Here is a 12961-nt window from a genome sequence, read left to right on the forward strand (position 1 = left end):
CTTAAGTCTTTGGAGCTTTCTCAAAAAGCACGTTGGGTTTCTTGCAGCGTGCACCTGAGCAGCGGACTGCTCTTCGAACTCAGCTCCAAATTCCCGCTCCCGGAATGCACGGTGGGTTCTGAATTCAAAAATCCAGAGCAAGCAGCCTTCTAGCCAATCATTGCACCTTATCACTATCCTGACTTTGGCGCGAACTGTACAGAACTAGATAGTCCTATCCATTTGTCACCAATTTCTAGTAGGGGAGAGTCGTTCTCAGAACCCAACTGCATGGTAGACTAACAAGTTCACTTTTGCATGTTTGGGCTGCTGAACGCTCCGAGCTTTCTTCAACGCCATCTCTGGGTCTTTTCCGTGGGGGAAGCAAAGGGCATTGCTCCACCCAAGTGCTACGAGGTAAAGAGGGTTGGGCGGAGGAACACTGCCAAAATACCTCTCCACAAGCTAGTGTGAGGTGTCAACCCACCCCCTCGCCCCCAAATCGGCTTTCACAACCCAGTCGCTTTTTCCAATCCCGGTCTCCGCTCAAGTTGGAAGTAGTTAGTTAAGCAGCAACTTGGAGCTACTGTTCACCGCACAGCATGCTCACTACCTGCACCATGCTTGCGCACGCTCGCCCTATTTTTTGTACGCCCTGGACACGAATGCGTCCCCACGGGGTCGCACTCACAACTAGATGTACTGTGAATGCTAATAGGGGGCGTTTAACCGACGCGTGTGCGTACGCTTTGAACCTGCGGAAGGCACCGTACCGCTATATAGGGCGCGCAAGTGCCAGACGGCGCCAGAAAGAGGTCCCGGCGCCAGAAAAGCGCTCGCCCGAGCCATTGGTCCCAGAGCCAGTTCCAACCCCGGGATCGTCGCGGAGCCCGCGCAGAGTCTGCAGAAGTGCACGGCTTTATCGACAGCACTTGAAGCATGGAGTCTCTTCGCGAGTACACCAACAGTGATACCGGCTACCGCAGCCTGGCAGTCGGCGAGGACATAGAGGAAGTGAATGGTTAGTGCTTGGACAGGGACAGGAGCTTTCGCGAACTCCAAAAGAGGAATTTTTCCCTGGGAGAGGCGAGCAGACGGGACGCTGCGCGGCTGTCGCAGTTGCTCTTCCATAGCGGGTCCCCTGCCTCCTCCAGCCCTCGCGCCGTGGGCTCCAACGCCCTGGGGTCTCTCTTTTGCTTTCCTCCCTTCCCAGATGAGAAACTTACCGTGACCTCGCTGACGGCAAGGGGAGGAGAGGACGAGGAGAATGCACGGTCCGAACCTGAGTACGGAGCAGAAGCCGAAAACGTTGGCACGATGGGGTTCGTCCCCTCGGACGACCAAGACCGTGAGGGTGGCGGTGGCCACGAGCCGGAGCAACAGCAGGAGGAGCCGCCCCTGCCCGAGCCGGAGCAACAGCAGGAGGAGCCGCCCCTGCTTGAGCCGAAGCAAGAGCAGGAGGAGCCGCCCCAGGCAACCGTGGAAGGGCCACAGCCGGCGGAGGGGCCACAAACCGCTGAGGGGCCACAGCCCCCAGAGAGGAAACGCCGCCGCCGCACCGCATTCACCCAGTTTCAGCTGCAGGAGCTGGAGAACTTTTTCGATGAAGCTCAATACCCCGACGTTGTGGCGCGGTAAGTGGCTTGCCCCGGAGGCGCCCAGTTCATCCCGAGACCCTTTCACTCTCCTCCCGAGCCAAAAGCCACGTACCGGGCTCACGGGCGCTGGCTCCGCCCTTGCTTTTTGAGGGATGTGGGGGGCTGGGCGCGGAGGATGTAAAAGACTGGGGCGGGACTAGGGTAAAGCGAGTGAGGCAGGGTCCGATCCCGCCTTTATTTAAAATTTTGGCAATTTGCTCATCATGGGTTGTTTTTGCATTAATTTTGATACGTTTTAATATTGCATTAAAATAGTATCTGTCTTGATTATTGGGTTTTTAAGCGCCATTTACCTTGTGCGCGCGTGGCGAGCGCCTCACTCTTTTCGCTCTAGTAACCGCCCTGCCACGTGGAGCGCACTTTTACAACCAGGAGGCGGACTTTTGAGCTTTCGGTAGCCAGAGACCCCTTTCCTTCGCTAGCCTCTTCGGAGCCCTCCTCGTACCGGCCCCCGTAGTGTACGAAGGGGCAGGCCTTTTCTGGCCAGGCTGGAATTGGGGGCGGGGGTCACCTGGACAGGTCAGAGTAGGGTTCAGGGGACCTTTCTGGCTTCGTTGTACTTAGCCTTCGCCAGGCAAAGAGCAAGAAAGAATTTCCCGAGGGCGTGCTTGGCCGATGTGGTTTGGAGTTCACTCCCTGAGAGTTCACCTCTCCCTTTTACAATAAACAGAAATACTGTGGTTCAATACAGCGCTTTAAAGGTGTTTTGGCATTTCATTTTTTTTTTTTTTTCACGGACGGACTTCCCAAGGAAAGATTTCCAGGGTTGTTGTCTGCTGTTTCACAAACAGAAGAATTGAGTCATATTCAGCTAACAAACCATCGGGCTCTTTTACATATATTCCCTTTTTCTATCTTATTTAACAGCAAACTCGTTCATGGGAAAAACCTCCCTAAAGCAAGTCCCAACCGTATTTGGGAGGTGGGGAAAAACTGCACTGGGAGGTGGGGGATAGAAATAATGTACATTCATATATACACACACACACACACACACACATATATATATATATATATATTTTTTTTTTTTTTTTTGAGACGGAGTCTCACTCTGTGGCCCAGGCTGGAGAGCAGTGGCGCGATCTCTCCTTGCTGCAACCTCCGCCTCCCAGGTTCAAATGATTCTCCTGCCTCAGCCTCCCGAGTAGCTGAGATTAAAGGCATGCACTACCATGCCTGGCTAATTTTTGTATTTTTAGTAGAGACAGGGTTTCACCATGCTGGCAAGGCTGGTCTCGAACTCCTGACCTCAGCACCGTCTTCGGCCTCCCAAAGTGCTGGGATTACTGGCGTGAGCCACTGCACCCAGCCACATTGATATTTCATTTTATCCACAACTCCAAGTACTGAATATTTGTAATTTTCTTCCCTAAGAGAAAGACTTGCAGCACGCCTGAATTTGACTGAAGACAGAGTGCAGGTCAGTAAATCTTGAAAAAGCAATTTGGCAGGACAGCCATTCTAAAGCATGCTTTAGGTTTTGTCCTGGACATTCTCAAGTTTGTGTTTTTTGTTGTCTTTTCCATCGTTGGCAAATAAGTTTTGAACAGTAGGGGCTTTGGTGGTAGAAAATAGGATATGTAAACTTCAGATTATGGAAATTGCTCGTTAACAGAGGAAATATGATTTTCTAAAGAAAAAAAATGACTGTTCTCCTATCTCTATCTGTATCTGTCTTTCCTTCCATATAGTGTATGCACATGTGTATGTACATATATACATTTACATACACATATATGCACATGTATACACATACATACATACATACATATATTTCAATAAATAAGATTAACCTTCTTCTAACACTGGTATTCTCTAGGGAGAATGTTAGTTTTCCCTAAAGGATTACTTCTATATGGAGTCATGTTCGGGGCTCAATCTGACCTCGGAAGTAGTCAAATTAATGCACAGAAGAACTGAGTTTTATAAGAAGGTTCAACTGTACTAAATTATTTAAAATATTTAAAACCAAGCACAAGCACTTAGCTAAATGAGTGAATTTATATTTAGGCATTGGGATGAAGGAGTAATTCACACACAGAACACAGTACTTAAGTAGAGAGTGGCGGACCTAAGTTTTAATTTTTTTGGAAGATTTTGATGTCAGCCTGAAAACATTGCTAACGTATTGCAATTAAGTGGTAATGGGGGAAACATTCGTAAGCTTTGGAAAACTGTCTTTAAAAAATGAAACAAAGAAAAAGAAAGAAGAATTTGAATAAAGTCCCCTTACCTAAGAAGGATGGAAAGCTTAGAGAAGAATTGTATACAGTCAAACACATGCATTGCAGATGTCACACAAATTCAACTTTATGAAACTACCAAATGCATAAGAGATTGTTCACTTTTTGTAAACACCTTAGAAAAAACATCTTAGATGTTTTATTCTTTTTGGTGGTGGTATTTTGAAAAGGTGGGTTTTCTGGAATTTGATTGATTAGGGGGGTCTCTCGATTCAGGCAAGATTCTTACCTGTGTTGATTTAAAATACCTTTTCATTTACTCAGGCAGTAACGACTAATTTTGCAGGTCACGAGATCAAAAGTTGACTGTCTAAAATTACAGAAGACCATAGCTGCATCAAGGAAGTATTTGCAAATAAAAAATAAAAAAATGTTAGAATGGGCTTATTAGCTTTGCCTCAGGGTGTGTGTGTGAGTGCAGTGATGGAAATGCACTGCATGCCTGTGGGTGTGATGTCTGGAAAAGCAGTCCAACAAAGCAGACCACTGAATGCTGGAGTCCTGATGTGCCACAGGCCTAGCCTCAGGTTGGGATGACGTATCCTCTGCCTTCTCAGGGAAGCAAGGTAAACTCAGAGGAAAAGAAAAAAGGTTCGCTGACCTGCTTTTTTTCCCTCCCAGGGTTTACATAGGCCTCTCAATGGATTTCTGAAGGAAGAAAGAGCCAGAAAATACAAAGAAGGAAAAAAGACAATATTCTCATCTATTTCCAAATTCTACAGCATGAATTTCCCTAAAGACACTTTTAATAGACACTCCCCTCCTTTTCTTTGCAAATATAGTATCCTTATTTTATGAAATCAGTATTGAGAATACAGACCCAATATGGGCCCATACCAAAATTTGCCGTCTGTTGGCTTCGGTTATGTTTAAGCAGGGGTGACCACTAGCACATCTGAGCCCGCCCCTCCCTCAGTCCTCTAAGATATTTCATCAATAAGAAAATAGCTTCACCTGTTGCAGTTTAAAGTCTCAATGGCATATAGAATTGCATGTCATGTTTTTTTCTATTATGACGTTAGCTGTTCAAAATACTAAACCAATTCATTTTTCCCCTCTGAAGGTTTGGTTTCAGAACAGAAGAGCCAAGTGGAAACGAAATCAGAGGGTGCTCATGTTGAGAAACATTGCTGCCGCCGCCCTGGCCCGCCCTACGGAGGTGTTCTTGGGTGGCCCCTATAATGCCACTCCTTCTCTGGATCCTGCTTTGTGTGTTCATCTGGTGCCACAACTACCAAGACCACCTGTGCCACCTATGCCACCCAGGCCACCCATGGTCCCTATGCAACCCAGGCCACCCATGGCACCTATGCCACCCGGGCCACCCAGGCCACCCATGGCACCTGTGCCACCCAGGCCACCCATGGTCCCTATGCAACCCAGGCCACCCATGGTGCGTATGCCACCCAGGCCACCCATGGCACCTGTGCCACCCGGGCCACCCATGGTGCCTATGCCACCCATGGCACCTGTGCCACCCAGGCCACCTATGGCACCTATGCCACCTGTGCCTCGTATTGGCCTGGCTCCTGTACGCATCACATGGGCCCCTGTCATCAATAGTTATTATGCAGGTCCCTTTTTCTAAAGTAAGGTCTTCATGACAGTTTTTCCAAAGTTCTTTCCTGCCAGATAGAAATTGTGCACAGCACAGCATCAAGTAATACGTTAGATACTTGTTAAATGAGATGGATAGATGAACAAAGTTGACGAATGCCCTGTTATTTTTGTAGGTCACATGATGGTAGTATTTTCAATAAAGATGTGACTTAATAGTACGTTGGTTTTGGATGCCATTTGGGGTCAGTAGAATACGGATGGGAATTGCTAAGGGAATGCAATTTGAGTAGAATGGTGAAGAGGCCTCTTCTCATCAGGTAATATCCCTGAGTCACCATCAGTATGTCCTGCACATCACAGAGCTTGCCAAGTGCCCGTGATGGATTTACATTGACCCATACATTTTCCTTCCACATGTCCCCCTATCCCATCCTCAACCCTCCACCCTGCCCCACTGGGAACATATAAATGTGCGGGATGGGAAGGGGTGAGTCTAGTGAGACAACAGTGCGTTTCCAGGGAGGGCCACGTTCCATTCATGCTAAGGAGCTCAGGCTAAATCATGGACTCTGAGAGAAACTTACTAAGGGGCTACTCACAGAGCCTTGAGGGAACGGGACAGCTAAATTTGCATCTAGTACTCTCCAAATTCTGCTCCCTGCCCTTATTATTATTATTATTATTATTTTGACAGGTCTCTCTCTGTCACCCAGACTGGAGTACAGTTACATGATCATAACTCATTGCACCCTCGAACTCCTAGACTCAAGGGATCCTCCTGCCTCAGCCTCCTGAGTAGCTGGGACTACAGGTGCACCACCAAGCCTGGCTAGTTTCTGTTGTATATTTTGTAGAGATAGGGGTCTCACTGCAGTGCCGAGGGTGATCTCAAACTCCTGTTCTCGAGCGATCCTCCTGCCTCCAGCCTCCCAAAGTGCTGGGATTACAGGTGTGAGCCACTACACGCAGCCTGCCCTCCACTTTGTGGAGGAGATAGAGGAATAGGAACTATTCTGGTCCAGAGGTTCTGCAACTTCAAGGGAGACACAAGAAGGGGCTCCATCAAGACCAGAAAGAGGTGCTCTCTCTTTTCTTCACCACTAGGCCAGGAGAACCTATTACTGTAGCTTCCCCAGCTAAGAAGTGGGCAGTTACACCTTCCAGTGTATTTTTCACCTTCAACATCTTTGAGAGAATCCTGGTTCCTGCCAATTAAATTGAAAGGGAAACTTTTGGTTTAATGCTGCTCAAAGTAAGAGATGGTCTGTGAGCAATGTTCCAGAATAATCACTCATTGAAAAGCGGTCAGACCTTTGCTATGCCTGCAATCTTTACGCAAATCTGCTTCAGTAGGAAGCAATAAAAACCAAAATGGAGGAGGGGGAGGAAGGCAAGTCCACTATTTTTTAAACATTGAACTTTTTCTTAGAGCCTTTACTTTTGAGCAATTTCTAGCCATTTGCAGTAATTTTATGAACACATTTTATGCTATGAAATGATTGCAATGGCTTCAGATAAGGGTGTCATAGTTATACCAGAATTTCTTCTCGCAGGAGGTGGGCTGGAGGGAGTTATCAAAGACAAGTTTCACAGCAGTTACATACTCCCAGTTTGAAGGGCGGCTCTGTTTTCTCAGAAAAGCATACTATTTTTTTTTTTTTTTTTTTTTTTTGCAGTGTTGCCTGATACTTTTTTTTTTTTTTTTTTTTTTTTTTTTTTTTTTTTTTTTTTTGAGACAGAGTTTCGCTGTTGTTGCCCAGGCTGGAGTGCAGTGGAGAGACCTGGGCTCACTGCAATCTTCGCCTCCCAGGCTCAAGTGAGTCTCCTGCCTCATCCTCCCAAATAGCTGGGACTACAGGCGCCTGCCACCATGCCCGGCTAATTTTTTGTATTGTTAGTGTAGACAGGCTTTGACCATGTTGGCCAGGCTGGTCTCAAACTCCTGACCTCAGGTGATCCACCCCCGCCTCGGCCTCCCAAAGTGTTTGATTACAGGCGTGAGCCACCACACCCGGCCTGCCTGATACTTTTTATTCCTTTCTTCTCTCCCTTCACACATAAGGATGTCAAGCATTAGCAAGGCAGTTAGAGTCTTAGATTAGATTATATCTAAGATTTCTACAGCAAGGAGGTCATTACCTCCCCAGGAGTCCCAGTCTCTGATGGGAGCGAGAAATATCCAGTAATGTATCTGTGGTGCCCATTGCCATCCTCACCGGGTGATTTTGAAACTCAGCCTTTCTTGTTTCCCGTTGTTAAACTTTTCCCTTTTGTTAACATCTGGTTTCTCAATGCTTTAAGTTCTCTTGGAGCTACAGGGTCTGTACAAATAAAGGTGCCAATACCCCATCCAGTCTTGCCACTCTGAGACTCAAAGCCAAACAGCATCCAGCACACAAATCCCACAGTTAATTCATAACCAATTGGACACACACAAACAGAACATTTTTTTTCAACTCAGGCAGCCTGGAAGAAGCAAAAATAGGAATATTCTTTTTCATACGTGAATAGGGTCTTCAAGATACATTTATATTATTTTCAAGTCATATCTACTTCTTCCAGGTTCCAGTGATTTAAGGAGGGATAGTGGGATGGGGACAGGAAATATGCAACACATTCCTGCAGATAAATACTTTCTCTGGCCAGGTGCAGTGGTTCACACCTGCAATTCTATCACTTTGGGAAGACAAGGTGAGAGGATCACTTGAGCCCAGCAGTTAGAGACCAGCCTCTATAACATGGTGAGATCCCATCTTTACAAAAAATTTTAAAAATGTAATTGAGTATGTTGGCACATGCCTATAGTCCCATCTACTCAGGAGGTTGGCGTGGGAGGATCACTTGAGCCTGCGAGGTTGAGGCTGCAGCAAGCTGTGATCGAACCACTGTACTCCAGCTTGGGCAACAGAACCAGACCCCGGCTCAAAAAACAACAGAAAAATAAACACCAAAACAAAACAAAAACAAAAAACAACCTTCCTCTAAGTCTACGTTTTAAAAGGAGGAGGTCTTCTACAATGATCTCAGAAAAAGCATGTCTCTGTCTCTTTTTAGGGACAGGGTCTCACTCTGTAGCTAGGACTACAAACGTATGTCACCACACCAGGCTAATTTGTTTATTTTTAGTTTTTTTGTCAAGACAAGGTCGCACTCTGTTGCCCAGGCTGGTCTCAAACTCCTGGCATCAAGCTGTCCTTCCACTTTAGCTTCCCAGTGTTTGGGGATTAGAGGCGCGAGCCACTGTGTCTGGCTTCTAAACAGCATTTCTCTCAAAGCGCATTTCCAATTCCCTAAGACATGGATGAGAATTATTGTAATATAAGGAAATTAATTTATAAAAAGGCTTTAGAAATTAGCTGTCAGCAAATAACGTTTACCTGTCACAGATGGTCTTTGCAGAAGTTAGTTTTGGCTGAAAAGTTATGAATGTGATCTCAGGAGGGGTGCAGCAGCTTCAGCATTGTGCAGTAATCTAATAATTCTGGATATGCTATTGCTTTATAAAGTTGTTTCACATTGAAGAATATATGCCAAGGAGCTTTCACAAGAGTAATTTTTATGGTCAAATTAAGCAGGGAGAAGTTGAGCTATTTGAGGGGACAAGAAGCCTCTTTGATTAAAACTAGATTTCTATAACTTGGATCTTGTTTTAAATAGATGTCATCAGAACTTAGAGGTATAACTTGGAAGTGCCTAAGAATCAAAATTCTAAGCCATTATTTGGACTACAAGTACTTAGAAAAAAAGGGCAGAGAAAGAAGGGACTAGAAATAATTCTTTAGCTGAGAATACAAGGGTATCCCTTGAGATAGGTGTGAAAGGTGACTTCTTAAACAAAGAGAGAAGTTACTGTAAATATATACAAAATAGAAGAACAGTTTTGTTTGACTTTTTTTCAAAAGAACAGACATTTGCCCGAATTTTGATCATGGGGTGTTATATTTAAAATTGGGCATGTTCTGAGCATATATGGATGTACTGTTTTTCTACCCAATCATTTGGAGCTGGTAGCTCTAGGAATTGTTGAAAACCTGAAGGTAAAATATGACGCTTAAATAGAATCCTGACCAGATGCAGCAGCTCACGTCTATAATTTCAACACTTCGGGAAGCTGAGGCCAGAGGATCGCTTGAGGCCAAGCATTTGAGACCTTCCTGGGCAACATAGCAAGATACTGTTTCTACAAATTTTTTAAAAAATTTGTCCTGTAGTCCCAGCTACTTGGAAGGTTGAGGCAGGAGGATGGGTTGAGCTCAAGAGTTTGAGGCTGCAATGAACTATGATTATACCATTGCACTCCAGCCTGGGCAACACAGCAAGACCGTGTCTCTAAAAATAAATAAATAAATAAAAATTGAGTCCTTTACTGGATCTTCTAATTGGTAAATCCAACTTTGTCTAATTCAAGTTTCTGTAGCCCAGGGACTCCTATTGATGGAAGTAGGGGAGTTAGTACAAAGTGGTGCATAGATCCTGGAGCAGGGCTCTCAAACCTTGAGTGGAGGCTCTCTGGAGGCAGTAGATATCATAGCATAACCCTCATCACACACTCCTCTTCCTGAGAATGCTGCATGAAATTGGGAAAATACATCTGGGACTTTCCTAATGCTCCCTTCCAATTAGTCAAGGCAGTAGGGTGACCCGAAGAGAAGGAACCCTTTGCCTCAGACAGTTCCTTTTTCCTAGCAGGCACTTTCTCATGTTCCTTTGCAAGTGAGACGAATGTTCATGAGTCCTGCAGTAAAAGTATGGTGACCACAGGGAACTCCTGTCATTTCATGCCACTCTTCCAAGCAATGGGCCTTTCTCCTTCTGGGGGACATGCAATTGAAAGGAAGAGACCATGGCATTCTTTTTGAGCCGAAAGGGGCTTTCACAGCCATCCAGTGCACTCTCTTCATTTTACAGATGAGGAGACACAGGCCCGGAGGAGTGGAATGGTCTGCCCGAGATAGCATGCAGAGTTCATCCCAGAGAAGGCCAGCTTCTGTATGGCCATGGCCTCCCCTGGTGCCCACGATTGCCCAGCTAGGGGCAGCGCATACCATTGCAAGTGTAGCTCCTCAGTGCGTATCACCTCCAGCTGCCCAGACCTTTTTCCTTCAAGGGCTATAAACTCAGGGCTCCTCCCCAAGCCTCGGCACTGGGCCATTTTACCTCTAGGAAAAGTAAGCAACTTCCCCTGAAGGCATGCAGTATTCTGGTGTCCGCTCTTGAACGCTGAACAGCAGGGGCTTGAGAGTGATGCAATTTGTACCCTCCTCACAAAAGGCTGAGTGTGCTTCCACTACAATAATCCTCATTTCCCCCAATCCCCTTGCAAAGCTGTGCCTGCCAACTGGCAGCACAACACATAAGCAACAGCCAGTTCTGGGCTTGTGTTGAATTAACTTTTTTTGTAAAGTAGGCTAATAGTTTGGAAACTGTCATTATGCAATTTGTATTCATTTTGAAATGTGGTTATTTATGCTTTGCCTTGATCAATGTCACACTCTCTCCTTCCCAGATGTTAGCACAGCACTATGGGGCAGGGACCCAAGGTGCAATTGGTGTAAATTTAATTTTCAAATGCACCCCATTGATCTGAGTGCCTCCCCATGAGAAGCGCAGATCTTAAGGAGACTGTCTGGATTCCCAACATTTACATGCAAATATTTTTAGACTCTAGGAATACAAAAGACTCTTTCTGAAAGCACACTCTGTTGTGCTTCACAAACAAGGGGACACAAGTGATTGAAGAGGTGGCATACAGGCATGGGCAGCATAATTGATACACCTGGACCCTTCTGAAACACAACCCCCAGAAAAAACTAGGATCTCTATGAAAACTGTGGAGTTGGAACACAATTTTCTATTCCAGGCTCAAGAATCTTGGTTCAGGAAATAAATAAGAGGCAGGGTAGAGACCAAGGAAGAGTCTCTGACCAATTCCCTTTGAACAAGAGAGACAAAGAGATGAAGCAGATGTTTGAAGTCAGGAGTAGGAAATCAGGCTGTGGTGACCTAGGGGAGAAAGAAGGCCATGTCTATGGCTGGGAACTGAGCTGTTGCTGTGGTGTGGGGATATAGGTGGTAAGTTGGCACTGGCCACTGTATAGTGTCTCTGGGAGGTAGCCAGTGGGGCTCAAGGAGGTGGCTCTAGCCAGCTGGGCTTTACAGAAAAGAAGACAGGAAAAACAGAACACAGGTTCATATGCAAATCAGTCCCTACTATCTCTTTCCCCAGTCCCAGTCCCCATCATAAGGCAAAGCAATGCAGCTGCCCTTTCTCTTTTCCCTTCATCCTTACCTTCCATTAACTCAACGGATCATCCCAAGGGGCTTCCCCAGGACTGAAATATTCATGAGGAAAGAGGGAAAGCCAGGATAGAGAGAAGGTCCTACGATGTGATTGTCCCCGGCCAAGATACTCAGTCCCAGTACCTCCAGAAATACCCAGGATGGTTCTATTTCTTCACTTTAACCAGAAGGAATTTCCAAGCATGTCCAATTAATTTCATGGGCCCGCCTACCATATCAAAACCTCAGTTCCAACAGGGAATCACACAGAAATATTGCAAGGTACTGAATTGGTTCTTCTGCTGTTTATTTAACATAGAGGCTTAGACTTTAGGGCATCTCCATGGCCCAATCTGTTCTTCCATTAAATGAACATCTATAGTCTTAAAACTCTGCTTGACGGTTCAATCCATTTATTCTAAATAGGAAGCAAGAAGGCTGGTCATCAATTGTGACCTTGGTCAACAGGCAGGACATGAAAAGATAAGAAGGTCATCTTCACAAGTATGAGGTCCCTGTACAAGGGTAACAAGCAAAGCACAGGCCAGAAATCAAGGTCCATTCACCTCACACTACTCTTTATCATTTTCTCTCTGGGGAACCCTGAGAAGGCCTCAACTGACAGGCAAAATTCAAATAGCATTTTGAATTTCTCTATCCATAGCCCCGCTCCCTGACATTTCAGGGATCTTCGCACAAGTGTGGCTTGTTCTCTCCCATAGCTGATAAGCCTTGTAATATTATATGTCAATGTCTCAATTAAATAGGATTATATTTGCATAGAACATTGGTTCATCAGGATTGTGTATTTATTGCAGATCAAGGTAAACCACCAGGAAAGTCTTTTTTCTTTTAATCCCTTTTCCTTTTTAAGTCTCTTAAAATTATTTTGCTGTGGTTTTCATTGTGTTGTACTTTGTATACCATTTAGAGAAGTCCCAGGGATCAGCATCCATTCAATCCAATTGCCCACTTCTTTTTCAGTTACAGGCCTAGCAAGGAAGTTTGATCTCCAAAATTATGACCCTGAGGCACTGCAACCACACAGCAGACCTCCAGAATATGCCATGCTCATTTCTGACCCACACCTTTCTTAGCTGGTACTGTTCCATCCCCCTTCCTCATCTAGCTGAATCATTCTGGGCTTGCTTCTATCATGCCTTTTCCTCCTCCTTTCAACTCTCCTCCTTCCTCTTCCTTCCCTTTCTCAACCTCACCTGCCCAGCTCTTTTCTCCCTGAAC

The 12961-nt window shown here is 45.6% G+C and overlaps 1 protein-coding gene across 1 annotated transcript; it reads left to right on the plus strand.

Annotated features, from left to right (window-relative positions):
* Window positions 1-918: 918 nt before the first annotated feature.
* Window positions 919-5468, plus strand: ESX1 (ESX homeobox 1). Its single transcript, XM_007992447.3, has 4 exons — window positions 919-1000; window positions 1193-1613; window positions 3012-3057; window positions 4944-5468. The coding sequence occupies exons 1-4, from the start codon at window positions 919-921 to the stop codon at window positions 5466-5468; spliced, it is 1074 nt and encodes a 357-aa protein (XP_007990638.3).
* The last annotated feature ends 7493 nt before the right edge of the window (window positions 5469-12961 follow it).

This window comes from Chlorocebus sabaeus, chromosome X (genome assembly GCF_047675955.1).
Source record: "Chlorocebus sabaeus isolate Y175 chromosome X, mChlSab1.0.hap1, whole genome shotgun sequence".
NCBI lineage: Eukaryota > Metazoa > Chordata > Mammalia > Primates > Cercopithecidae > Chlorocebus > Chlorocebus sabaeus.